The 27,998-nt window shown below is 52.6% G+C and overlaps 2 protein-coding genes across 2 annotated transcripts in view; one reads left to right on the top strand and one right to left on the bottom strand.

Moving 5' to 3' along the window:
• The window catches only part of MTERF4 (mitochondrial transcription termination factor 4), a 70,157-nt gene extending 50,324 nt beyond the window's left edge, over positions 1-19,833 (top strand). Inside the window, exon 4 of the mRNA XM_023260001.2 lies at positions 19,316-19,833. Coding sequence (XP_023115769.2) covers positions 19,316-19,477 — 162 coding nt within the window. The 3' untranslated portion in view covers positions 19,478-19,833. The remainder of the gene's footprint in view (positions 1-19,315) is intronic.
• SNED1 (sushi, nidogen and EGF like domains 1) overlaps positions 1-27,998 on the bottom strand; it is an 89,087-nt gene that overhangs the window by 44,763 nt on the left and 16,326 nt on the right. Inside the window, 12 exon segments of the mRNA XM_023259989.2 lie at positions 50-166; positions 742-855; positions 1,085-1,189; positions 2,243-2,368; positions 10,886-10,999; positions 11,105-11,218; positions 13,043-13,063; positions 13,066-13,155; positions 13,396-13,521; positions 16,372-16,534; positions 17,153-17,293; positions 20,167-20,454. Coding sequence (XP_023115757.2) covers positions 50-166; positions 742-855; positions 1,085-1,189; positions 2,243-2,368; positions 10,886-10,999; positions 11,105-11,218; positions 13,043-13,063; positions 13,066-13,155; positions 13,396-13,521; positions 16,372-16,534; positions 17,153-17,293; positions 20,167-20,454 — 1,519 coding nt within the window.

The following is a 27,998-nucleotide window of genomic DNA, read 5'->3' as shown; positions in this document are numbered from 1 at the left end:
ACCCTGCCCTTCCACCCCTCCCCTGCCCTCCTATCCCTGCCCTCCCCACCTTTCTCGCAGTGCCTGCCATGGAACCCTCGGGGGCACTCGCAAGTGTAGGAGTCCTCATGGGCGTCACAGGAGCCTCCGTTGAAGCAGGGGTCCGAGTCACAGGGTGATGGCAGTGCTGGGGGGACAGAGGGTGGTCACCCTGACTTCCCAGCTGGAACCGAGGCCACTTAAAATATACAATTTGTGGGATTGTGGGGTGGGGGGGGTCTTAATTCTTTACACCAGGCTCTAAGGCCCTTCCCTGGAAATTCTTTTATTCTCAAATTTTCCAGAATTCATCCTACCTCTTGTATGAGCTAGGACGAGTTGTGGTGCGTAGATGTTTCTATACGAGCACCACCGTCGTCATCACGTGTAATTATACGTTACGTACGTAAGCCATGACTTCTCTGTATACCAACACATACACAGGAGTAAGTATTTAATCACACATACTGAATTAGGCTCGCGTGAAGGATTTTCATAGCCGAGCCAGGGGCTCAGGGAAGAGCTCGCAAGCATCTAGACATGACTTTCCAGCTGTGAACTTCTGTGGTGGAGGGGGTGGATGCCTGGCCCAGACTACAGAAGGTGACACGGTAGGGGGTGGCGTCACACACAGGGCCTCTGGTGGCCTCTGCTTGCTGTGCCCCCACTCCTCCTCCTAACACTGCCCCCCCCCCCGTGCCGGTAGCCCTGCCCCCAGCTCACAGTGGCTGACGTTGTGGTCAGTGTGGCAGACGCAGAGGTAGCTCCCCCCGTACTCCATGCAGTAGCCCCCGTCCGGGCACTGCGTGTTCATGTTGCAGGGCGTGGCTGTGACTTCTGCAGGGAAGGAAGAGGCCCGTGTGTTTCCCTGGGGACTTGGAGTCCTCGGGAAGGAGCAGGTGGCCAGCCCCACGCCCTGGGGTGGGAGCGGGGGATCACGGGACCCCTGGTTAAGGGTCTGGGTCTATGCTGTGGGCCCAGACCCAAGCCACCACCTATCCTCCGGTTTGGGGGACTTTTAGGGGCAAGGCGGAAGGGGTGCCCCGCCACAGCCCTGGGCACTTACCAAATTCACAGAGGAGCCCAAAGAACCCTGGGGGACACTGGCAGAGGGTGGTGTTGGCCTCTAGGCATCTGCCACCATTGCGGCACCCACAGTGCTCAGGGGTTCCTGCCGTAGACAAAGGGAGGGAAGAGCTTCCGATGTGGGAGTGCTGGAAGGCAGAGGCCTCCCCTGCACCTGCCTCCCTCCTGCGCCTGAGCCTCCCCTGCACCTGACAACACCTGTGCACCTGACTCTCTCCGAAGCCTGACCCTCCCCTGCACTTGACTCCCTCCTGCGCCTGGCCCTCCCCTGCGCCTGACCCGCTCCTGCACCTGACTCCTTCCTGCTCCTGAGCCTCCCCTGTGCCTGACAACACCTGTGCACCTGACTCTCTCCTAAGCCTGACCCTCCCCTGCGCCTGACTCCCTCCTGCTCTTGACCCTCCCCCCTCCCCTGCACCTCACCCTCCCCTGAGCCTGACCCTCTCCTGCACCTGACTCCCTCCTGCGCCTGGCCCTCCCCTGTGCCTGACACACCTGTGCAACTGACTGTCTCCTAAGCCTGACCCACCCCTGCACTTGACTCCCTCCTGCTCCTGACCCTCCCCTGCGCCTGACCCGCTCCTGCACCTGACTCCTTCCTGCTCCTGAGCCTCCCCTGTGCCTGACAACACCTGTGCACCTGACTCTCTCCTAAGCCTGACCCTCCCCTGCGCCTGACTCCCTCCTGCTCTTGACCCTCCCCCCTCCCCTGCACCTCACCCTCCCCTGAGCCTGACCCTCTCCTGCACCTGACTCCCTCCTGCGCCTGGCCCTCCCCTGCGCCTGACACACCTGTGCAACTGACTCTCTCCTAAGCCTGACCCACCCCTGCACTTGACTCCCCCTGCTCCTGACCCTCCCCTGTGCCTGACCCGCTCCTGCTCCTGACCCCCTCCTACACCTGTTCCCATGAGTGCTGCTGTGTACACACACACACACACACACACACACACACACACACACTCTCTCTCTCTCTCTCTCTCTCTCTCTCTCTCTCTCTCTCCCCCTCCCCTCTCTCTTTCCCTCCCCCGACCCCCTCGTGGGTGTTTGCATGCACACTTACCTGACTCCCTGCATACACTACCACAGGAGGACCTTGCCCTGAACCACAGCCCCGGCAGCCCCAGCCCAGACTCACTCTCCCTGCAGTCGAGGCCAGTGAAGCCCTGGGGGCATTCGCACACGTAGCCCTCCTCTGCATCCACACAGGTGCCCCCGTTCTGGCAAGGGGCTGAGAGGCAGGGGTCGGGCACTGGGTGGCTTCCTGCAAGAAAGACAGAGGTCACCAGAGGCCACACGGAGAGCACGGGGCGGGGTGGGGTGGGGTGGGGAGTGAGGCCAAGGGCCTCCTTGCTGGGGCCCCACAGCGCTCAGGTCTCAGTGCAAGTGGGATTTGAGTCTGAGGCTCGCTTTCTGGAAACTGCTTTCTAGCCGCCTGTCACCGTCTGAGCCCCCTCTGTGGGGAGCAGAAGGGGAAGCAAGAGTAAGCGCCCCATGGTGTGCACAGCTAAGGCCAGAGGCTCTAAACAAATGTTTCTAATCACACATTTCTGTTAGTAACATGGTTGGGATTTTCCACATACAGTTTTTGTTGATTTCTAGTTTAACTACTGTAATCAGAGAACACAGTCCTTTCCAACTGACTGAACTTTATTTGTTTTAATTTTTGTTTCAATTTTAGTTGACAAGCAGTGCAATATTTGTTTCAGGAGTAGAACCTAGTGATTCATCCCTTGCATACAACACCCAGTGCTTATTCAAGTGCCCTCCTTAGTACCCATCTGCCATCTAGCCCACTCCCCACCCATCTCCTTCCATCAGCCCTCAGTTTGTTCTGTATCGTTAAGAGTCTGTTGTGGTTTGTTTCCCTCTCTTCTCTTCCCCCCCTCTTCCTGTACATTCATCTGTTTTGTTTCTTAAATTCCAGATGAGTGAAATCACTTGGTATTTGTCTTTCTCTGATTGACTTATTTCACTTAGCGCAATACACTCTCGCTCCATCCATGTCTTTGCAAATGGCAAGATTTCCTTCTTTTTGATGGCTGAGTAATATTCCATTGTCTACATATACCATATCTTCTTTACCTAGTCATCAGTCGATGGACATTTGGGCTCTCTCCATAGCTTGGATATTGTTGATAGTGCCGCTATAAACATTGGGGTACACGTGCCCCTGCCAATCAGCATTTTTGTATCCTTTGGGCAAATACGTAGTAGTGCGATTGCTGGATTATGGGGTGGGATTTATTTTGTGTCCTACGGGATGGTCTGTCATAGTGAGTGCTCCATGAGCACTTGGAAAGGATGTGGGGGTTTGTAAATGTCACTTAGGTCAGGTGGTCCGACGGTGCTATTCACATCTTTGAGGTCCATACTGATTTCTGTGAATCACTGAGAGTGGCGTATTGGAACCACCCCGGTAGTTATGGATCTATTTCTCCTTGCTTTCGCTTCCTTTGTCCTGATACGTGTTCAGCGTTCACGGGTGCAAGCACATTACAGATGCTCTGCCTTTTTGATGGGTTGACGCCTTTGGCATAAAAGAGCCATCTGTCTCCGGCAGTATTCCTTACTCTAGAGTTTAATCTGTTTGATATGAAGATAGCCACTCCAGCTTCTCTCGATCAGTGTTTGCCAACCTGTTCCTTTTCGTTGTTTAGATGTTTGATTTCTTCATGTGGTTCAGAATTTATCTTTTTAGTAACATATGGTACAATTGGCTTTTGCTCGATGTAGACTTTTAACACACGTACAGATCTGTGTTGCCCCCACCACAATGAGGACACTGAGCACTCTGTCATCTCAGGTGCTTCCTTGTTCTATCTTTTCAGGGTCACAGACTCCCTCCCTTCCTGAGCCCCTGGCAACTACTGATCTGTTCATCACCACAGTTTTGTCTAAGAATGAGAGAAGTGGAAGATTACGTGTGAACAGTATGTGATCTTTTGAGACTGGCATCTTTCACTCAGCATCAGGCCTCCAAGATCTGTCTCAGTTGTATGATCAGCAATCATGTATTCCATGAACGGGGAAGGACATTTGGATTCCTAGGTTTTTGCGATTATAAATAGACACGCTATGAACATTTGTGTATTTTGTGTGAACATAGTTGTTATTTCTTTAGGGTTAATAGCTAGGAATGGGATTGCTGGGTCATATTATAAGTGCACGTTTAACTTTATGAAACACTGCGAGGCTGTTTCCACAGTGGCTAAACCATTTGGCATCACCACCCAACATACGCAGGAGTTCCTATAGTTCTGTGTCCTCACCAGTCAGCACTTTTTCTCGTAGCCATTCTGATAGCTTTGTGGTGGTACCTCATCGTGGCTTTAATTTGCAATTCGCCAATGGCTAATGATAATGACAGATCACCACGTTTGTTCATGTGCTTCTTTGCCTTCTGGGCATCCTTTATGGTTAAATGTCTTGTTCAGGTCTTTTGCCCATTTTGTAATTGGTTGGCTGTTTGGTCACAGTTGAGCATGGAGAGTTCTTTATGTGTTCCAGACACCACTCCTTTGTCAGACAGGACTTCTTGAAGCATGCAGCTTGTCTCCTCATTCTCTGGACCGTGTCTTTCACAGAGAAGTGTGTTTCATTCTGATGAAGACCACTGTTTCTGTCTTTCCCTGCTGGGATATGCTTTTGCTGTCTTACCTAAGAACCTTCATCTAACCCTAGGTCACAGGGATTTTTGTCCTATGTTTTCTTCTAGGAATATAATGGTTTCAGGTTTTCCATTCAGGTCTATGATTCATTCTGACCTAATCTTGTATAAGGTGTGAGGTTGAAGCTGAAGTTCATTTTTTGCACAAGAATGTCTAATTGTTCCGATACCGTGTGTTGAAAAGATAATCCTTTCTCCACTGAATTGCTTTCATACTTTTTAAAAAACTTGGCCATATATGTGTGGGTCTTCTTCTGGATCCTGTCTTCCATTCCAGGGATGTATGTGTCAATCCCTTTGCCAATACCACAGGGTCTTAATCACTGTAGCTTTATAGTTAAGTCTTAACACTAGGTAGTGTGATTCTTCAACATTTATTCTTTTCCAAAATTGTTTTGGCTGTCTTAATTCCTTTGTCGTTTCATATAAATTTTAGGACCAGCTTGTGCATAGCTACAAAACTCTGCTGAGACTTTGGTTGGAATCATGTTAAATCTATAGATCACCTTGGGGAGGACTGACATATTTACTATGTTGAGTCTCCCAATCCATGAACATGGGATGTCCCTCCATTTCCTTAGATCGTCAGTTTCTCTCACCAGAATTTTGTGGTGTTCAGCATACAAGTCCTGTACGTGTTTTGTCAGATTTATGCCTAAGTCTTTCAATTTGGGAGAAGCTATTATAAATGGTATTGTTTTTAACATTTTCGATCAGATTGCCCAACTTAAGGAGCTCTGGAATTCAGAAGTGATTATGGGGTTGCTGAACCCAGATCCCCCTCTCTGCAATCTCCCCATAGTTCCCAGTGCTCTGGGGCGACCCCTGAGCCCTCTGGCAAGAAATCTGGGCTTTTATTGACCCCATTCTGCTACTTCCATCCTGTGAGTGCGCTCTCAAGTCTGGGCCAAGTGGTGGGTGGACAGAGAAAAAGAAAAGCAATGGAAGTTGCCCATCCTTGTGGAGTCATAGGACCTCCAGGTGGAGAGGAAGTTTCTTCCTGTCAGTTTGGACCCCTGAGGGACCCCCGCCCCCGCCCATTGCTGCTGTTGTTGGCCCTGCTTCTTGTGCCCGACTAGTGCCTACTCCTGGAGCTCTTTCTGTCCATCTGATGCTCACTTGTGGCCCGGGAGATGCTTTGAGTCCAGGCAGGGGAGGCACCAGAGGAAAAAAATGGTAAATTCACCACTGGTTCTGTGGTGCTTCGAAGCTTGGTCCTCTTCCCCAGTCCACCTGCTACTATTTATTTTTCCGAGTCCTCAGAGAGCTACTCCATGCATTCTGTCCAGGATTTATGGCTGCATCCAGTGGGAGAAACAGGGCACAGCATGCTTACTCCATCTTACCCCAAACCAGAAACCCACTCCACTACTTTCAAATTATCTGTGTCTTTATATTTATAGTAGGTTTCTTGTAGACAGTATCTGGTCGGGTCTTGCTTTTCAATTCAGTTTTACAACATCTGCTTTTTAAGTGGTGTGTGTACCCATGTCACATGTTAACAGAACTAGCAGTATGATCAAACCTGCCATCGTGCTGGTGGTTGTGACTCGTTCCATGTATTTCTTACTCCTTTTTTTTTCTTCTTTTCCTGCCTTCTGGATTGAGTATTTTTAGGATTCCATTTTATTTCCACCACTGTTTTATTTATTTATTTTTTTTAAGTTTATTTATTTTGAGGGGGGAGAGGCAGAGAGAGAGGGAGAGAGAGAGAATCCCAAACAGGGTCTGCACAGGCAGAAATGTTAAAGGAAATTCCTTAGACTAAAGAAAAATGGTACCAGATGAACATCCGGATCTACACAAATGAATGAAGGGCTCTGGAAACGCTAACTATGTGGGTAAATGTACAAGCATACCTCGTTTTACTGGGCTTCACTGATACTGTGTTCTTTACAAATTGAAGGTTTGTAGCAACCCTGCACCAAGCAAGTCCCTGGGGCCATTTTTCTAATCGTATTTGTTCACTTTACGTCTCTGTGCCACATTTTGGTAAGTTTGCGGTATTTCAAAATTTTAAATTGCGATTATATTTGTTATGGTGATCTGTGATCAGTGCTTATAACTCACTAAAAGCTCAGATGATGGTTACCATTTTTTAGCAAAGTAGGTTTTTTAAAAAATATTTTTAATGTTTATTTTTGAGAGAGAGAGAGACAGAGCGTGAGCAGGGAAGAGACAGAGAGAGAGGGAGACAAATAACCCAAAGCAGGCTCCAGGCTCTGAGCTGTCAGCACAGAGCCCGACGTGGGGCTCGAACCCACAAACTGCGAGATCATGACCTGAGCCAAAGTCAGATGCTTAACTGACTGAACCCCCCAGGCACCCCTAGCAAAGTAGTTTTTAATCAAGGTGTGTATATTTTCTTAGATGTGATGCTGTTACACACTTAATAGACTGCAGTGTAATGTTAACATAACTTTTATAGGCACTGGGAAACCAGAAAATTCATTTGACTCCCTTTATTGCCATATCCATGTTATTATAGTGGTCTGGAACTGAACCCACAGTATCTCCAAGGTATAATTGTAAAATACTTCTCTTCTTTTTAATCTCTTCAAAGATAATTTTAACACAAAAAATAAAAGTATGTTTTGGGCTTTGTAACATTTATAGAAATAAATGTATGACCTTAATAGCTTAAGGCAGAGTGTGCAAGCTTTTCCTGTGAAGCACCAGATACTAGTATTTTTGGCTTTAAGAGCCATGTGACCACAGATGTTCAACTTGCCAGTGTAATGCAAAAGCAGCCAGCCATAGACATACATGAATGAATGGGCATGGCTGTGTTCCAATAAAACTTTATTTTTTAAAATGGGTGGCAGGCGGGGTGCCTACGTGGCTCAGTCGCTTAAACATCTGACTCTTGGTTTCGGCTCGGGTCATGATCTTGCGGTTCATGAGTTTGAGCCCTGGGTCGGGCTCCATGCTGACCCCGCAGAGCCCGCTTGGGATTCTCTCTCTTCCCCCGGACCTCTCTCCCCTTCTCTGCCCCTCCCCACCTCTTTCAAAATAAATAAATAGACTTAAAAAAAACCCCATTTCTTATAGATCAGATACGCCGGTGCTGAATTCTCTGTTTTTGCTGTCTGACAGATCTTTACTTCATGTTTGAGAGACAGTTTTTCTGTGTATACACTGCTAGGGGGACGGCCCGCTGTCTTGAGGCTGGCACTGCTTCTGATGAGAAGTCTTTACCACTCTTGTTTCTCTTTGTCCTGTATCTGGTCTTTGTCCTCTGGCTGCATTTCAGATTTTCTCTGTTACTTGTTCTCAGCAATTTGATTATGATGTGCTTTGTGTGATTTTCTTCATGCTTTTCTTGGATACGTGGGTTTTAATTTTCATCCAACTTAGAAGATACGTGGCTATTATTTCCTCAATCTTTTTCTGTGCCCCTGCAGCCCCTCCATCTTTCTGGGCCCCGCATGTGTAGACCCTAAACTGCCTGGTGTGTGTCACACGGGTCACTGAAGACTCGGCCTTGGTCGCAGTCTCTCTGCTTCCCGTGCTGCCTGTGCACGGATCTTCCCTTCTGCCGTGTCTAACCTGTGGTTAATATGTCCAGTGTGTTTTTAATACAGAGATTTTACGTTTTGTATCTCTAGAAGTTCCTTGTATCTTCTTCTCACTGTGTCTTTCCCCCTCCACAGCCTTGAGCATACAGAGCACGTTCACGTGAGACGATTAAACGTGCACATCTGCTAATTTCATCGTCTCTGCCGTCTGTTCCTGTTGATCTATTTTCCTTCTGGCTGTGGGTCATAATATTCTTTTTTTTCCTAATTTATTTAATTAACAATTTTTTAAATGTTTATTTATTTTTGAGAGAGAAAGACAAAGCGCGAGCAGGGGAGGGACAGAAAGAGAGAGGGGGATGCAGAATCCGAAGCGGGCTCCAGGCTCCGAGCTGTCGGCACAGAGCCCGACATGGGGCTCGAACTCACGAACCGAGAGATCCTGACCTGAGCCGAAGTCAGAGGCTCAGCCGACTGAGCCTGGGGGTCATATATTCTTGAGGCTTAGTATGCCTGGTAGTTTTTGGCTGGGCATGTTGGGGTCCTGGATTCTGTGACATTCCTTTAAGGAGTATAGGGTTTGATTCTGGCACGTGGTTAAACTACTTGTGGTTGGTTTGAGCCTTTCAGACTTTCTTTCAGTGTTCGTTAGGACAGGTCAGATTAGCCTTTACTCTAGCATCTATGTATCCACACCAGCGAGATGATCCCCACCGACGACCCTCCTCAGCGTTGGCCCTGGCTGTGAAGAGCTCTCTGCACCCTGGCTGTAGAGAAGCGGGTTATTCTGAGCCTTGTGGAGTTCCAAGGATTGTCTGACTCACACTTCCGGGGGTTCCTTCCCGGCCTGTGGACCTCACCCCACCTGGACTGTGCTGAGCAGAGCCGGGGTCCCCTCTGCTCATCCTCAGAGCTGCTTCTCACATCTCCTCCAACCTCCTGCTTAGTAGCTCCGTCCCTCGTGGAATTCTCCCCACAAACTGCAACCACCAAACTCGAGTCCCAGTCTCCGAGACTCCGAGACTCCGGGGAACCGCTGGAGCCTGGATCCCTTGCTGCAAGGGGCCGGGGGGCTTCCTGCAGGCAGACTCGGGGCAGTCGTGGGGTGTACTGCACTTCAGTCCCTCCTCGCAGGGGAACAGTCCCAGGACGTCTGTTGTCCAGAGGCCAAAAATAGTTGTTTCGTGTATCTTGTCCGGTTTTCTTTTTTTTTTTTTTAATTTTTTTTTCAACGTTTTTATTTATTTTTGGGACAGAGAGAGACAGAGCATGAACGGGGGAGGGGCAGAGAGAGAGGGAGACACAGAATCGGAAACAGGCTCCAGGCTCCGAGCCATCAGCCCAGAGCCCGACGCGGGGCTCGAACTCACGGACTGCGAGATCGTGACTGGCTGAAGTCGGACGCCTAACCGACTGCGCCACCCAGGCGCCCCTCTTGTCCGGTTTTCCAGTCGTGGACGGTGAGGGAAATTCCCTTGGCCAGAAGCAGAAGAGTGGATACAGTTTTTTAAAATTACCTCCACCTTTTGGTCACCTTCCTGTTGAATCTGATTAGGACGTCAAGGCTGGCATCTTGCAGCGCGACTGATGAGCGTACATTAGGGGTGGAGGTGTCGGTTCTGTCCTTCCTTGTTATTTGCTTGTATTTGCGTTATTCTTCCCATACTGAATGTGGTTTCTTTGCGAAATCTTTTAAAATCATTAATCTGTTTTCTGACATGAGTTTAGTTAAATACACAGATATTTAGATAATAATGTGGGCAAGGTGAGCTGTGACCCCTCACAGTGATTTTAAGCAACCAGACAGATAAGATTGCTGCCCTCCCCTCCTCCCCTCTGCACTGCAGAGCCTCACCCTGTCCTCAGGACGTGGCCCGTCCTATGTGTGGCCGTCTGACCAAAGACTGATGGAGGGCATAGCATCCACCTACATCTTACTTGTGGGCAAAATGTCATTTCCTTCTTAAGTTTTTAGACTCCAAGGAAACCTGACAAGCTTGTCTTGGGCCCCCTGGGGAGCAGCTGCCCGTGCCGTGCACACTGCTCTCGTTGGCACAGTGGCCGAGCAAGACCTTTGGAGGTCAGAGCAATGTCAGACGCTGACAGTCTGGATTTATTCTGTGGGTTGTAAAATCTGGTTGTTTTTTACATTGATCTACCAAGTCGTAATCAGCATTTAAAACAATGGGAAATAGAAACCAGCAAATTTCATCACATGTAGTAAAGATCAGTTTTCTTTCCGACTCCCGTCGCTCATTCCCTTGCACGGTGAGCGGTCTGGAGTCGGAAAGAAGGATGTGAAAAAGCCAAGAATCTCCTGAGCTGGAGGAGGGACCTTGAGGGTGTGGCCGTCTTTCCCTGCATGTTACAGATGGACATGGGGACTGGAGAGGACCCCGCACGGCACGTGGGCGGCAGAGTCGGGGCCACAACGGCAGCTCTGGGGACAGGCTGGCACAGGCAGGCTGGGGAGGTGACCCTCCCCACCCCAGACCGCAGTGGAGCCGATCTGGACAGTGAGGTAAAGGGGCCGGGTGCCCGCGCTGGACCGCCGTCGCTGTGGGGCCCGGGGCCTGTGGGCACGTGCCGTTACCTGTCTCGCAGCGAGGTCCCGCGAACGGCTCTGAGCACAGGCAGGTGAAATTCCCCACGAGGTCCACACACGAGCCTCCGTTCAGGCACGGGCCCGAGGCACATTCGTCCACATCTGCGGGCAGAGGAGGTGGGAGCTTGCTCGAGCCAGCCTTTGGCTCCCCGGCACCTGGTCTGGCCGGGCCGGAGCCTCTCCCTTCCCCCCGGGCAGGCCACTCACCCGTCTCGCAGGCCGTGCCCGTGTAGCCGGCCTGGCACAGGCACACCGCCGAGCCGCTCTCCGCCTGGCACCGGCCGCCGTTCTCACACTCTCTGGTGTCACATGGAGACAGTGCTGCGCGTGCAGAGGGGGAAGGTGTCGGACCCCTCGCTGTGGCCGCGGGGCGGGGGGAGTCCCGTGGAGCCCCACTCTGCAGGCGGCTCTGGAGGGTGTTGGCTGTGGGGGGCCTGGCCCGGACGGTCCCCACCCATCGGCCTCGAGCTCGTCCGCGCCGGGGTTGTGGCAGCAGATCTGGGGTGGAAGGAGGCTGTGCGCGCTGGCGGGGGGCGCAGGGGTGAGTGGGCCCAGGTTCCACCCTCCCTGTGGTTGTTCTTCTCAGTTGCCAGCACAGAGTGGGATTCTGGGGCACTGGCTGGAGGGATTCCTCTGGGCCAGAGCCTTGAAGGGGTGCAGCGGGCAGGGGTGCAGGAGGAGAACGGCCCTTAGGGGAAGGGGCGAGGTGGGGAGGAGGCATGTCTTGCCGCAGGGCTGGGCGCAGAGGCTGTCAGCCCCCACCAGGTGGGGGTGAGCCGAGGTGGCGCCTGTTCCTGGCCACCTCCACCCAGCGTGCTGGCCTCTCAGACTCCCTGGTGGCTGCTGGCCCCCGAGCTCTGGTGGCTGAGCCGGGGGTGGGGGGACACTGCCTTCCCTCAGCCATGACACATGTCCTGATGACAGCGCATTCCCCAAACGACTCAGTGTGGGCGCCAAACGCATCGGGAGCACGTGGCCCTCCCGGGCCTCGTGGGGGACAGTGGGAGGAAGGAGACGGCGGTGTGGAGGGGCTCTGCTGGCTGACGGCACCAGGTGACCCCCGTCTCCCGGACCCTGACTCCACCAGAGAGCAGGGCTGGGCACCCGTGGGGAGGGGAGGCTCATGGTGAACAGCACAGGTGTCCCTGTCTGGACGCTGCTGGGTGTCCCTGCTGTCGTGTGCCCTGGTGGCTGAGGTGGGTCCTGAGACCAGCGAGCGTCGGTGGGGACCTGGGACTCGTCGGTGTCACCATCTTGGCCGTGAGGAATCTGAGGCACGGGGCCACCGGCTCCAGCCCCAGGCCCTCCGAGGGGCCTCCCTGGGCCCAGACACGTGTATGTGCACCGGAGTCACAGGCCTTGAAACATTCCTTGTGGCTATAAGTCTCCCTGAAAAATGGTTCTTCTTCTATAGGGGAATGGGTGTGTGGTCCAGCCCAGGGGCGTTAGGGATCACGGTGCTTTGATCTTAACAGGCTCTTTTTCTTGGGCTCCCCTAGCAGCTTCCCACAGTGAGACTGGGGGTGGAAGTGGGGGCCCCCCTTCCGGCACCAGGTAGGCAAAGGGCCAGGGTGAAGGGACCCCAGAGAGGTGCTGGAGGAAGGGCAGGGGGTGGTGTTTCTTGGAAGGAGGGAGGCAGGTGGGGTGCGGCAACAAGGAGATCTCGAGAAGGACCCCAACCCTCACCTGTGAGACCTGGGGGCCTCCCCTTCTATTGGGGGCTGTTGGGGTTTGGGGTCCTGGGGGTACAGAGAGGAAGAGGGCGGGGGGTTGTGCCCTTCTGCACCCCACAGCTGGCCTGTCTGACCTCAGGAGGCCCCACATTCGCCCCAAGCCAGTCCAGAGCTGAGAGGCAAGTGATGGCCCGTAGCACCTGGGGCGGCCCTCGTGCAGGCCCTGTGGCCCGGCTGGAACCGGGCACCGACTGCTCCAACGTGTCATCCTCGGTGTGCGCACCGGGGCCCAGGAGGCGCTCTGGATTTGCCTCTCGAGTCTCCGCTCCTGCCCCCGCGAGCCTCGGGGCGGCCCGAGTCTACCGCCGAGCCCTCCGCGGATGCCGACCCGGTGCCCCCACCGGGCTGACCACGTGTCCCTGGCCGGGCAGGACCACTTGGGGTGCCCTGCAGCCGCTGGTGTTCCTCTCACCTGTCTCACAGGTGGGCCCCCGAAGCCGGCTGGGCATCGGCAGCTGAAGCTGTTGATGCCGTGTGTGCAGGTCCCGCCGTTCTGACATGGATGGGAAGCACATTCGTTAACATCTGAAAAACAGGGCCGGCTGGGGCCTCAGTGGACGAAGCCAGGTTGGGGAGACTCTGCCCGGACGCCCTCCCGGCCTCGCTTCAGGGGGGGTCGGCTCAGACGGGGCAGCCGTAGCCCCGCCTGCCATGCTCTCTGTCAGGGAGCCTCTGCGTGGTCCCCCTCCGTCGCCCGCACTGTGGGGACAGACACCCCGACCTTGGGCTCTTGGGGCCCCTGGCGGTGCTGCAGTGCAAACTCACCCAGGTGACACCGCCTCCCGGTGAAGCCTGAGAGGCAGGAGCAGCTGTAGGAGGGGTTGCCCGTGACGCAGTCGTCGATGCACTTGCCGCCGTTGAGGCAGGGACGCAGGGCCAGGCACACGGAGGCTGTGGACACAGGAGGGAGCCGAGCCGTCCCTTCCCTCCCCTGAGCCAAAGGGCCCGTCTCTGAAGGATCGCCGGTGGTCTGCTGGCCACCCAGCATCCACGATTCACTTCCCAGGTTTCCCAGGGTGCCCAGTGCACCTGCCGTCTGTCCTGCTGACATTTAGATTCCTACGCTGTGACTCTGGCTATCCCTGGAGGCCAGGCTTTCCCAGAATCCTTTAAACCCACAGCACTTCCTGTGTCTTTGATGCATCAGCTTGTCCGAGGAACTAACAAGGTTCAAGACCCAAGGGTGCCTAGCGACACAGGAAGGTGTGCGGGCATGAGTGAGCCTGATGAGAAGGACGTCTGCAGGTGTGGACGAGGGGGACCCACCCCTGTGGGAGCCAGAGGCGGTGGGCGGGGGTCCCTCGGGACTTTCTGAGGGGATGCAGTCTGCTCCCAGGGCCGCCCCTGACAGTTACGGAAACGCACGCCCAGCCGCCCTCCGGGTCTCCCCGCGTGAAACAGGAGGGCCACACTCAGGGCTGTTGAAGTCAGGGTTTCGCACATCATGGCCTCCTGGCCAGGGGGGGTCTCCAGCGGTCCCCGAGGGCCACCCGACCCCATGCCGGGGCCTCGCAGGACGCGCAGCCCACAGAGCTCAGCTCGGGGGGCCGTACCCCTCCGGAGAAGTAGGGCCACTGAAGTCCGCGATGAAGAAGCACAGCTTGCAGGTAACGAGAGCACCCCCAGGTCTCGGATCTCCTGTTACTAGGAGGGCCCCGGGAGACCTGGCGTGGTGTGAAGGAGAGCAAGCGGGGACACTCCCGGAAGGACCTCGTGGCCCAGAACACCGTCAGAGCTAAGGGTATCTTTCGGACGGCCCCCGCCCCTCACCCGTAGCCCTCCTCCGTTCACTCGGTCACACTGTCACTCTGCCGGCCGTTGCGTGGTGGCTGTGTCCACCAGCCGTTTCCGGACCGGCCTTCCTCAGGAGTGAGCCTTCCAACGGTGGAGGCGCTGCCTCTCGCGTGTGAACTGACCCTCCCGGCCCGGCCCGGCCCGGCCCGGCCCGTGTGTAGGCAACCCGGACTGACACGCACGGGCTCCCTCTCCTGGGCCCGCAGCGTGGCCGCAGGGAAGCAAGGGGGCTCCTGTGGGCCTTTGTGCACACTAGTTTGGAAGGCCCAGCCCTGCCTCCTCCGTCTACTCCCCCAGGAGCCTGGGATCGTGGAGAGAAGCACGTCACCGTGGGAAAAGGATCCCCGAGGGACTGGCCAGACCCTCTTCTGAAGATCATTTCTCAGGTCACAGCCTGCAGCCTTGGTGGGGAGCATGGGCCTGGCCACAGCTAGACACACGCCTGCTCTCACACCTGCTCCCACACTCGCGTCCACGCCGCACCGCTCACGGCAGCCCACACCTGCGCCCGTACTTTGATCCCTAACCCTAGCCCCTGGCTACTGGCGGGTGACAAGCAACAGACCTCCCTGCCATCAGAGACGCAGCGGTGTCCCCACCCCTGAAACACCACCGCCCAGAGCCCAGATGGGCAGAGTAGGCCGCGGGCTTGGCCTGGCCCGCCCTGGGGCTGCAGGAGGGCTTGCGTTCTTGGGTGCCCCGTTTGCCACTTTGGGGAAGGGGCAAAATTATTGGCTCCTGGGCTCCCTGGCCTGTGGGTTCCCCATCCTCTGAGCTCGGGCTCTGGCTGGGGCCTATTTGGTGCTCCGGTGAGTGGGTGGGCTCGGCCTCCTCAGGCATCTCTCACCGGGGCACCATCCTCAGGCCTTGGTGAGTCTTCCTGCCCGCCGGGGCGCACACCCGCCCTCCCCGGCTCCTGCCCCCGTCCCTGCAAAGTGCGCGCCTGTTGCCCTGGAAGGTCTGGGTGGGATCCACCCGCGCTGGGTTCGCTCGCCGAGCTACGGGGTTGGGAGAAGTGGGAAGAGGGTCCTCTCTGTGGCCTCGGTCTCCTTGTGGGTGGGAGGTGAGTCCGCGAAGGCGGTCCCCACGTGGGCGTCATTGTGGCCTCAGCCTTTGCAGGCCTGTGGTTAGTCCTCCCCTCAGAGTGGCCACATCAATCATTTACACACCCTCTCCATTTCTAAGCACGTTCCAGGAAAGTCTGCACCTCGGCCAGCGCCACACAGGGGAAGGGGCTGGGACAAATCCTTCCTCAGCCAGTCCCGACTGTCTGCCCTAAGATGGACCCTACCCGCCACCCCGCCCCGTCTGATGCGTGGTCATTGCCTGAAGGCCCCCTGGGTGTCGGGGAGATCCCTCTGGTCAGGCAGATGCGGGGGGTGTGAAACAGGCAGCAAATCCCACCAAGCATCAAGTCCTTGGCAAACATGGGGAGATGAGTGAAAAGGGCGCCTGCCTTCCAGGCGATCCTGGGGACAGGTGCCCCTCCCCAGCCCAGCACACAGGCTGGGGGAGAATGAGGGGAGAGTGCCAGCTCCTGGACCCAGGACGGGCGACCCCGGCTTCTCCGTGGTCTCCAGCATATTCCCCCATGCGGCGCCCAGAGCAGGAATAGGAAAGCCTCCCCAGGAAAAGATGGGGCTCAAGGGGCAAGCCGGTACCAGCCCAGGTTCCTGGCTGGGGGAGGGGGTGGGCAAAGCCATGCCCTCCAGCAGCCTGCTTGTCCCCAGTGTCCAGCACCCCCTTCATCCAGCCTCGTCCTCCCCGCCCCCTCTCCCATCCTGCCCTTCTCCCGTCAAGCATCCAGCCCCCTTCTTCTTGCCCCCTCCTCCCTGTCCCCAGCATCCCAATCCCTTCCTCCCTGCTCCGGTCCCCTCCTGTCACCCCCACCGACTCCTGAGCCACCCTAGCCCCCACAGCCCTGAGCCGCTGTTTCCATCCTCTTACTTGTATGGCCGCAGCCCCCCACGCGCACCTGGGCATCATCGATTCTGAACGCCCAGCGCCCGGGCACGCCCACGTTGGTGGTGGTCTCCACTTCGACCATATCCGCGGTGCGCGAGCCGGGGATGCTGAAGTAGCGCCGCCCGTCACCCGCATTGAAGCCAGCCTGGGGTGGGGAGAGTGGGGGGCAGGCGCCAGTTGGGTCCCCAGGTCCCCCTGAAGCTCCTGAGACCCACATAATGCCTCCCCCCCGCCCCCCCCCCAGTGGCCAGGGTCAAAGAAATCACGTGGAAGGCAGCTTTGTAACCCTGGAGCTTTACAGGTTTAGGGGTACCCCTACCACCCCCCATGTTGTCCTGGTCCCGATCAGCAACCTCCCAGCCAGATCCTGACCCCAGCCGCCAGTCCCTCCAGCCACCAACCTTGAGCACTGGCGTGCTCCCCACACACACACCTGCGGGGCTCACTCCCTTGGAGTCTCAGCTCCCATAAGGACCAGGGGCCAGGGGCAAGTGTGAGCTCAGGAGAAAGTAGGTGGCCCGGGAGGAGGTGGGGGCCTTCACACAGTGCAGGAGCACTGGCTGGCCTTGGGGACTTGCACTTGACCACGCCCTCCACACTTAAGACTTCCTGCCAGCCACAGTTCTGTGGGCCATGGGCCAGCCCCTGGGAAAGTCAGTGCACGGAGGACCACTGGCCTCTTCACGGTACTGGCTGTGTGCAGGGAGGGTCCGCCCGCCTTGTCAGCTGTGACAGGCGTGGCGGTGGGGAGCCGGGCCCCTACCTGGGCCGCGATCCCTCCCAGGCCAGTGGTGTCACCCCCGCTGCTGGCGTGTGTGCCTGTGGTCCACGTGATGGACTCGTAGTTGAAGATGGTGAAGGAGAACTTGCCGTCAGTGATGAGCACAGTCTGGAACGTGTTGACCTGCCGAGGAGGGAGGTCTGAACAGGGCTCTGCACCCCAGTGTCCAGGCCGCAAGGCCCTGCCCCCCTCTGGCATCCCTTCGCACACTGTCATCATCCACCGGCTGTGTTCCCGACCGGGTGGTCAGCCATCTGCCGTCAAGCTGACGGCCTCGTCCCCGTCCTCCACCGTGTCCCCAGCGTCTGAGGCCCCGGCACGGGCCAGACCCCCAATATCTGTCGCCTGGTGAGTGAGACACACCGAGGGGTCACGAGGGCCCACGGACGCCAGGAGCAGACGCTGCGCCCTGTGGTGGCTGGGGCACAAGGGTGAGCGTTGACTGGGCCAGATCCGCACCACTGCCTTGTGTGAAACAAAAAAACGTAAAGAGGGGGTGGGAGGGAGATAAAAAAAGGAAACAAGAAAAAGTGGTCTTAGTAATTCTTGTTTTTCATGGAATTCTCTTCCATGAAACTATGCTTGAGTAGCATGTATAGGAGACGTTATTTCAGATCGGGCAGGGAGGGGGGCTGTTTAAAAAGTCATCTCGGGACTCGTAGGAAACTCTCTGAAAGAGGATAAAGTTAGAGCTTTACATCTTTATGTCACTTTAATAAAGCCCACGTCAAGTAAGGTCATGGATGGAACCATCAAAGCCCTAGAGGAAAACATGGGCACTCGAGTCTGCAGAGCTGCGTCGGGGAAGGACTTGAAGCATAACGTCTGTCGACCGTGAAAGCCAGAAAGGAGATTTGTGTGTTTGACTACAGAAACTTCTGTGTATAAAAAGTGCCGTAAGATCACACTGAATAGCAAAGTGGAAGATGTTTCTACAACATAGGTGGCCGGCGAAACTGTGGGTGTCTTTAATTCAAGCACAACTTGTACGGGTCAGCAAGAAAAAGACGAGAAGGGTGACAGGATGGGCAAGGGTCGCGTGAGCAGATGCGTTACAGCAGAGAGCGACCGCCCGGTCACACTGAACAGATTCGCCAGCCCTGGAAAAGGCCTTCCCCGTTTGCCCGTGGCGCTGGCGAGGGAGGGGAGCCACGGGCGTCCCGCTGGGCCCAGGGAGACCGCGCGGCCACACGTGGCTCACTCGCATGTCTGAGGCCACGAGTCTGAGAGGCGCGTCGGAGCTCTGCGGGCAGCGGCCTCCCTGCTGGAGCCTCGTGCCGGGAGACGGTCCCCGGTCTAGCGGGGCTGCGCGGTGCCCGCCTCGGGGCACAGGTGCCGCCCGACACGGCATCATATGGTCCATCTTCTTACTGCCGTAAGAATGAGCAAGAGGGTCTCGAGACCGAGCGCTCCCCTTCGGGATGGCAGACCTGGAGCTAATACGACCAGGACGCCGCGGCCACAAAGGCGGGAAAGCCGAGGGGGGACGGAGGGCGAGACTAGGGCCGGCAAGGCCAGCGGCGGGGCTTCGCGAGCTGCTGAGGCCCGGCGTGCGAGGAGAGCGAGGCCGGGCGTGGGGCTTACGTCCCTTCCTCTCTTCCTGTCACGCGGCCTGTTCCCAGAGGAGGGCTTTCCGGGTCCGCCAGCGCCCGGCCCCGCTCCCAGCCCAAACTCAGAACTCTGAGCCCTTATGAGAATTCTTGTGTTGCCCAGACATTCGCACCCCTGGGCCCGGACACCGGAGAGCAGTAAGGTTTCCTCTGGCAACACAGGAGGGGCTCAGGAAACAGAGGGCACAGGTGACATCACGGTTTCCGCGATGCCGTGGGGAAGGCGGACGCTGTTGAGCGAACAAAACCACAAAACGGCGTGTTCTCCGTGGCTCTATTTATTTCTTCAAGTGGGTGTCAGTATACAATAGGAAGTGTTTACTGGGAGTTACCTCTTGGTGGTGGAATCTCTGGTTCTTTTTTTCTTTTTGTCACACAGATGTTTTTCTTACAAATTGGTGATAAGAAAAAACAAGTGAAACTTAGCGAAAGATGAGTGGGCTCTGCATGAATGAAGTTCACCAGCGTGAACGCTCATCCGTAGTAATATTTACAGAAAAAGCCCATCTTTCCCTGTTGACTGTCCTCCTTTTAGGAAGCGAGCACCGCAGTCGCTCAGCGGCTGCGTTGCTCAGCGGCTGCCTCGCTCCGGGCGTGCTCGGTCCCCCTGCTGCTGGAGAACTCGGCCAGTGCTCTCCACCTGCGCTGTGTTCCCGAACCGCCGCTACTGGGGACCCCGCACCGCCACGCCGAGTGAAGACCTCACCTGTTCCCACCCTCTGCCCACGTGTGTGTGTGTGTGTGTGTGTGAGAGAGACGGGAAACCAGGCCCTGCCCTTGACTGCTGTGCCCGTGCCTGTCCCCTGCGGTCCACTGTGCAGACACATCTATCCCTTGGGGCTGCTCTGAGCCTTCCCGTCCCTCGAGCCCCGGAGCCTCCTGTGGCTAAGCCGCCACCTTCTGCCTGGCACAGCAGTCCCACGGGCTGTGCTGGCTGAGTGCTTCTCGGCCCTTGGCGTCTAGAATGTGCCGCATAGGAGACACGGGTCCCCAGTGCCTTCGTCGTCTGGCATTATCGCAGAATAAAGGATAAAACAGAATAAACTTCCCGCATAACCTGTTGAGTTTCAAACCATTCCAAGAGGAGACTCTTCTAACACATGATCGGTATCTCCCTAGCGTGTGAACTCCTGTATCGGGGCATTTGGCATTTTCCTAGAGGCAGATGGGTTCCAGGGGGGTGGGGGCTGGGGAAGGTCAGGGCTCTGCCCTCCTCCAACCTGACTCTGCGACCCTGGGAGAGTAACTTCCATCGCTGAGCCCAGTTTTCCCCTCTCGGCCGTGCACCAGTGATTATGTCTGACCCACCTCAGCAAGGCAGGGTCCCTGGAGGGAGAGCCTGGACCCCAGACCGACGTCCTCCCTCCCCTAGGATAGAAAACTCACGGGGGAAGAGGAGCTGCCTCCAAAGAAGGTCACACGGTGCCAGGTGGCTATGAAGACCCAGGTGGCGGAGAAGTCCTGGAGCTCGGGGAAGTAGCGCCTGACATCCTCTGTGGCTCTGCGCAGCGTGGCAGGGTCCGTGGCCTCCCTGTAGTACACGTCACCTGCACGCCGATTGTCCACGTCTGCCCAGAAGGCTGCCACCACGCACCGGTCCTTGGCGATGGGGAAGGCCGCGGGGGTGAACTGAGAGACCTCCTTCAGGAAGGAGACGACTCCGTTATTGTTCACCTGTCAGGAAGCCAGACGGGGGGCCAGTGGGCACCTGGGGACAGGTGTGTGGGCCCGGCGGCCTCCCCTGCCTCACCCGCCAGGCCCCCTCCAAGGGGGAGCCGGCCTTGAACCGGGCATCCCTAGGACGGCCTGACAGTTCCTGGTCCCTGATATGGGACCCCTCGGCCCGTCCCATCCCCTTGCGGACAGGCTGCACGCTCAGGCGCAGGCTCTGACCTGTTTGCTCTACCTGATGTGCCGCACGGCACCCAGACCTGGGCTGCTGCTGTGGGGTCAGGGAGCTCCCACTGTGGGCCCTGGCCTTGGGCAATTGGGGCGCTCAGGGTCCTGGGTCCCACTCTAACCAGGCACCTTGGGAGGCGCAGTAGGCTGTCAGCCTTGGATCCAGGTCCGGACAGGTGAGCTGGAGCCACGTGAGGTGGGCTGAGGGGAGGCCGGAAAGGCCTGGATGTCTGGTTGGTGGGGAGGGTCTGTGCTCAGGACTCCAGACAGTAGGGAGCTGCAGAAGGCTCCTGAGCAGAAGGGGGGGGGGGTGGGGGGCGGCAGGCAGTGTCTGTGCGGTAAGACGCAACTGGTCCCAGTGCAGTTAGCCATGCAACCAGGAGGCAGTTCAGCCTTCACCTCTCTGTGCTCTGGGTTTTCACCTGTGACATGGGGATAACACTAGTTATTGCTTCCGGGATGCTGGCAGCCTGGAACAAGTTAGTGAGCACAGAGCTGGGCCCTAGACTGTCAGGATTTGCTCCCGGGAAGATCGTGGTCAGAACTATGCTTTCAGAAAAGACTCTGGACTTGCCCTTTAGGTGAGGGTGGCCCGGTAACCCAGAGAAGCACAGCTCTCTTCTTAAAGGCACCGAGAGCGATCGAGCAAGTGAAGTATTTCAGGGCTTGGATTCCAAATTGAGGACAGGGAGGGACCGAAGGTGAGCCCGGCTCTCAAAGCTCCTTCCCGCCCAAGTGAGTGCACCTGCACACTGAGGAGCAGTGGCTGCAAACAAGACCTAAAGTTTTGCAGCCTTGTGGAAGAACAGAGAGAGAGATGTCAAAGCTCGGCGCTCATTCGGGGCTGGGGGTAAGCCCCCACACTAAGCTGGGTGAACTTGAAGTACACAGTCCTCATGCGGCCTCACGCTCTGCCGTCCCCTCACCCAAGCGATCCAGGGCCCCTCGAACTGGGACTCGGATCAAGGCTCGGATTCTCGGTTCCCAATGGATAGCATCCTGAGGTTCCAGAAGCAAAGAAAACCCTCTCTGGTGGAAGCTGGCATCACCTTAGGCCTCAAGCTATTCCTGTAAATAATTGTTCAAGTACAAAACCCAGGTCACAAAGATAATCGGGCACATAAGGAAACAAGGTACCACTCACAAGAATCAGCAGAAGTGCAAGAAACATTGGATATCAGAATTATCAGACCAGAGACTATAAAATGACTAAGTTTACTGTGTTCCAAGTGCAAGCTTTAAATTTCTTCAAGAGAATGGCCAAAACAATCTTGAAAAAAGAACGAAGTTGGAGGACTTATACTTTCTGCTTTCAAAACGGACTGCAAAGCTGTAGCAGTCAAAACAGTGAGGTCTTGGCTTAAAGACAGAAATATAGACAAATAGAAGAGAATAGAGAGCCCAGAAATAAGCCCTCACATATATGGGCAAATGATTTTCATCAAGGGGGGCAACAGAAAGGGCAGTCTTTTCAACAAATGGAGCTGGGACTACTGGACGTCCACATGCAAAAGAATAAAGTTGGACTCTTACCTTACCCCAGATACAAAAATTAACTTAAAATGGATCAAAGACCTAGCCATGAGGGCTAAACATATAAAGGTCAGAAGAAAACATAGGATAAAAGCATCACAGCATTGGCTTTGGTAATGATTTCTTGGATATGACACCAAAGGCACCGGCCACAAAAGAAAAAAAAACAAACTGGAGTTCATCAAAATTAAAAATATTTGTTTCTATCAGCAGAATGAAAAGGCAACCCACAGAATGGGAGAAAATATTTGCAAGTCATGTATCTAATAAGGGCTTAATATCTTAAACATATGGAGAGCTCCTACAACTCAGTAACAACAACAAATGCAAACAACCTGATTAAAAAATGGACATAAGACTTCAATAAACCTGTCTCCAGAGAAGATCTACCAATGGCCAAGAATCCCATGAAAAGATGGTCAACATAACTATCGTTAGGGAAATGCAAACCTAAGCCACAGTGAGCTAACACCTCACACCCATTAGCATGGTTCCCATAAAAAAACCTAGAAAAGAACAAGTGTGGTCAGGGACACGGAAAAGCTGGAACCCTTGTGCACTGCTGACAGAAATGTAAAATGGCACAGTTGCTGTGGAGAACAGTTGGCAGTTTCTCAAAAAATTGTAAATAGATATACCATATGATCCGGAAATTCTACTTCTGGGTATATATCTGTATTAGTCGGCTGTGGCTGCCATAACAAAATACCAGACTGAGTGGCTTGAACGACAGAAATTTGTTTTCTTGTAGTTCTGGAGCTAGACATCTGAGATGAAGGTGTCATCAGAATTGGTTTCTAGCGAGGCCCCTCTTCCTGGCTCGTAGATGGCTCCCTCCTTACTGTGTCTCCACACTGCCTTTCCTCTGTGTGCACACGAGAAGGGAGAGAGCTCTGTGGTGTCTGTCCCTCTTATTATCAGATTGGGGCCCTACCCATACAACCTCAATTTACCTTCCTAAAGGCTCTATCTCCAAGTACAGTCACCTTGGGGGTTAAGAATTCAACATAAGAATTTTGGGTGGGACACAATTCATCCACAATGATACTCAAAAATAATTGAAAGCAGGGTCTTCAGGAGATCTTTGTACACCCGTGTTCATAGCAGCATTCTGCACGACAGCCCAAAGGTGGAAGCAACCCAAGGTTCACCAATGCATGGATGAATAAGCCAATGTGGTCCATCCATACGATGGAATATGATTCAGTCTTAAAAAGGAAGGAAATTCTGACATGTGCTACAAAGTGGATGAACTTTGAGGACCTTATGCTCAATGAAATAAGCCAGTCACAAAGAGACAAATGCTGTGATTTCACTTATATGAGGGATCTAGAGTAGTCACATTCATAGAAAATAGAATGGGGGTGTCCAGGGGCTGGAGGAGACGGGGTGGGGGCATGTCTAGTGGAGACAGAATTTCAGTTTTATAAAATGAAAAGAGTCTGGAGGTGAAGGTAGTTATGACTGAACAACATGTCCTTAATACCACTGAACTGTACACTTAAAAATGGTCAAGATGTAGGGGCACCTGGGTGGCTCAGTCAGTTAAGCATCCGACTTCAGCTCAGGTCATGATCTGGCAGTCCTTGAGTTCGAGCCCCACATCAGGCTCTGGGCTGATGGCTCAGAGCCTGGAGCCTGTTTCCGATTCTGTGTCTCCCTCTCTCTCTGCCCCTCCCCCGTTCGTGCTCTGTCTCTCTCTGTCCCAAAAATAAATAAATGTTGAAAAAAAAAATTAAAAAAAAATTGACTAAAGCAAAGTCTGGGACAAAAAAAATAATCAGGAATGGAAATTCTCTTTTTAAAAAACCATTTTAAAGAACTAAATAGAAATTCTAGGACTAAAACTAAGTAAATAACAAATTAAGAACTAAGTAGATAATTTAAAAGCAGATTTAAATGGATAATTTAAGAGCACAATTAAAGGAAGAATTAGTGAGCTGGACCTAGAAGACAGGTCCGAAGAAACCATCTGGAATTTAGAACAGAGACAAAGACATGGAGAGTAGAGAAAAGAAAAGAAGATTTATGTGAAGCAGGAAGATGGTCAAATACAGGTATGGTTTGGAGCACCAGAGGGTAAGGAGGTATAAAGGCAATGGCTGAGAATTTCCAGAACTGATGAAAGACACCAGGCCACATATTCAATAATCCCAGTGATTCCCTAGCTGGAAGAATTAAAATATAGCAACAACAAATGACTGCTGTAAATGCACATCAACGATAAGGAGACAGTTATAAAAGTAGAAATATATGAATTATCATTAAGGGTCTTTCCCATAGAGTGGCAGCTGATTTCTCATAAGCAACAATGGGGACTAGAAAATGGTGGGATTGTGTTTTGAATACGCTGGAAGAAAATAATCTGCTTGCAGTTTTATACCCAGATAAAATATCCTTCATTACTGAAGGCAAAAGAAAGATAATTGAAATAAATAATAAATAAGTAGGAACTAAATAGCAGATCCACATAAACAAAGCCAAGTCAAAGGGAAATGTAAAGTCAGAGATGCAAGGAGGGGAAAAGGGCAAAGAAGGTGAAAGAAGGTGCTGTGAACTGAATGTCTGTATCTCCCCCAAATTCTTATGTTGAAACCTGGCCCCCACTGGGATGGTGTTAGGAGGTGAGGCCTGTTGGAGGAGACTAGGTATGAGGGTGGATCCCCCATGAAGGAGATTAGTGTCCTTATAAAAGAGACCCCAAAGAGCTGTCTCTGTTTTTCTGACATGTGAGGACGCGATGAGAAGATGCTGTCTATTAACCAGGAAGTGGGTCCTCACCAGACACTAAATCTTCCAGCCCCTTGATCTTGACTTCTCAGCCTTCAGAACTGTGAGAAATAGTGTTTGTTGTTTAAACTACCCAGTCTAGGGGCGCCTGGGGGGCTCAGTCAGTTAAGCGTCCGACTTTAGCTCAGGTCATGATTTCACTGTCTGCAGGTTCAAGCCTCGGGTCGGGCTTTGTGCTGACGGCTCAGAGCCTGGAGCCTGCTTCAGATTCTGTATCTCCCTCTCTCTCTGTCTCTCCCCCTCCTCATGCTGTAGCTCTCTCTCACAAAAAGACATTTAAAAAAATTTTAACTGCCCAGTCTGTGGCATTTTTATCATAGCAGCCAGAACAGATTAAACCAGAAGGCATGAGAATAAATCTAAATGAACATTGACCATATAAAGAAATAATATAAATAAAGCTTTGTGTAGTTGTGTGAAAAAAAATCTGTAGAATTAAGATTAATGATAATAGCTTATAAATTGGGAGAATACATAAGTGTCTGAAGGTCACTGTATTTTCCAGAAGGGTAAAGGCATTCACTTATTAGTGAATATTGGTAAGTAAAAATGAATACAGTACTATCTAGGATAATCACCAAAAGAATAGGAACAGTGTAGAGGGGATGTGACTGAATGATTAAAATACTTGATGTATAAGATGGCAAGAAAGGAGAGAGAAGGAAATATAAAGCAAGTGGGACAGACAGCACAGAAGATCTTAGATTGAACCCAGCTCCATCAGTAACACTTTAAATAAAAATGAATTAGATGTTCCGGTTAAAATACATACTATCCAAATGCTAACCAAAGGAAACCTGGTATAGACCATAAGGCAAAAAGTATAGTTAGAAACCAAAAGGGCCACTTCTTGATAATAAAGGAAGATATAACAAGTTTGCATTTTTACATGCCTAATAACAACGTTAGTTATCACATAAGTGAAAAACTGACAAAAGGAAATAGGTCAATTCATAACCACTGTGGAACATTTCAACATACATTCCTTAGCAAAATGGACTAGGCAGACAAAATTATCTGGCAGAATACGGAAGATTTGAGCAATGAAAATAGTAAGTGACCTAATAGATACTACAAATATCTTTTTAAAAATTTACTATATACTGATCACATAGCAAGTGTCAACAAATTTCAAGTGATTGCAAAAAATAGTTTGTTTGCTGGCCACAGCGCAATTACACTCAAAATATTAACCCTCAAAAGGTAGGAAATTTCTATGTGTATGGAAATTAAGAAATATAGTTATAAATAACTTGGGAGCGAAAGATAACAAAAGTGCTATTTAGAAAAAACCCGTGAGGGTGTGGGGCGCCTGGGCGGCTCAGTCAGCTGAGCTTCGGCTTCAGCTCTGGCTGAGGTCATGATCTCGCGGTTTGTGAGTTCGAGCCCCACGTCGGGCTCTGTGCTGACAGCTCAGAGCCTGGAGCCTGTTTCGAATTCTGTGTCTTCCTCTCTCTTTGTTCCTCCCCCGCTCGTGCTCTGTCTCTCTCTCAAAAATAAATAAACATTTAAAAAAATTTTTTTAAATAAAAAAAAGACTCATGAGGGTGAGGTGCCAGCAAACTTAAAAGGGGAATTTATACCCTTGCATGCTTATCTCAGTGTGTATACTTAGTGAAGAAACCAAAAATTTAGTAAATAATCCACATACAGGAAAGAAACGACAACAACAACAAAACAGGGGAAGAGAAAAACAAACAATTAAGAGCACAAGCTAATAAACTAGAAAACAAACACTGAAAAAGAGAACCAACAAAGCCAAAATTTGGTTTGTTTCAACTACCAGCAAAATAGATAAACTTCTGTTGGAATTGGTTAAGTAAAAAAAAAAAGGTACTGATGGCCAGTATCAGGACTGAAAAAGAAAATATGGCTTCATACTCTGACACTCTCAAAAAAAGATAACAAGAAGATACTGTAAATACCTTTATAATAACAATACATTTAAATTTTTAGATGAAACGAAAAAAATTTCTAAAGAACTGGGTTAAGAAGAAATAAAGGAGGAAGGATGTTAGCATAACAGAGAACTGACTTTCTGGAAGAGGGTGGACAAGGGCCTCCGTGGACTGGGACAAGAGAAACTGAGAAGATACCCCAGGATCCCAGCAGATAGTGTTCTCCACAAGTGGGGTGTAGTGTGAGTCGGGGGTGGAAAGTGAGGGTGCCCACTGTCTTACCTGTAATAAAGCAGAGCAGTGAGAGCTAGGCTTGAAATAAGCCATCCGATCAGAACTTTGGTTGTTACCATGACAATGGGGTAGCAACCCTCTAACGCCCCAATGAGAAAGCAGAAGGGCCCTGATGACTGAGTAAAGATTCCCAAAGCTGAGATAAATGGTTTTAACAATGAGGATTTAGAGAATTTTTTTTTTAAGGATTTAGAATTTTGAGGGGGCCCGAAACATTGGAAGTCCATTTGGTTGAGCTGAGTGAGTGACAACTGCAAAGCCTTGCTTATTGGTGCAGAGTCACTGTCTTCTGCTGTGTCCCTGGATCCTTGCTTCCTCCTCTATCCTGACTTCAGCTGCTTTAAGGAAAAAGCCACATATGGCAGGAGACTTCAGAGAGGGGAAGGACTTATACTTTTACAACTCTGGGATGTATTAGTGTAGGTTCATCAGTTATAACAAAGCTAGCACTGGGGTGGGGATGTTAATAATGGGGAGGCTGTGCATGTGTGGAGGCAGAGTATATATGGGGAATCTCTATCTTCCTCTCAATTTTGCTGTGAATTTCAAATTCTTCTGAAAAAAATAAAGTCTTAGGAAAAAGACAACCCAATAAAAAATGGGCAAAGGACTTGAATAGTGAATAGGCATTTCTTCAAAGAAGGTACACAAATAGTGTAAAAGATGCTCAGCATCATTAACCATCAGGGAAATGCAAGTCAAAACCACAATGGGACAGCACTGCACACCCACTAGGATGGCCGTAACGAAAACAAAGAGACAGTAACAAGTGTTGGTGAGGGTGTAAAGAAATTGGAACCCTCA

This window comes from Felis catus, chromosome C1 (genome assembly GCF_018350175.1).
Source record: "Felis catus isolate Fca126 chromosome C1, F.catus_Fca126_mat1.0, whole genome shotgun sequence".
NCBI lineage: Eukaryota > Metazoa > Chordata > Mammalia > Carnivora > Felidae > Felis > Felis catus.
The sequence above is the reverse complement of the archived record's forward strand: the minus strand, read 5'-3'. Positions and strand labels throughout refer to the sequence as shown.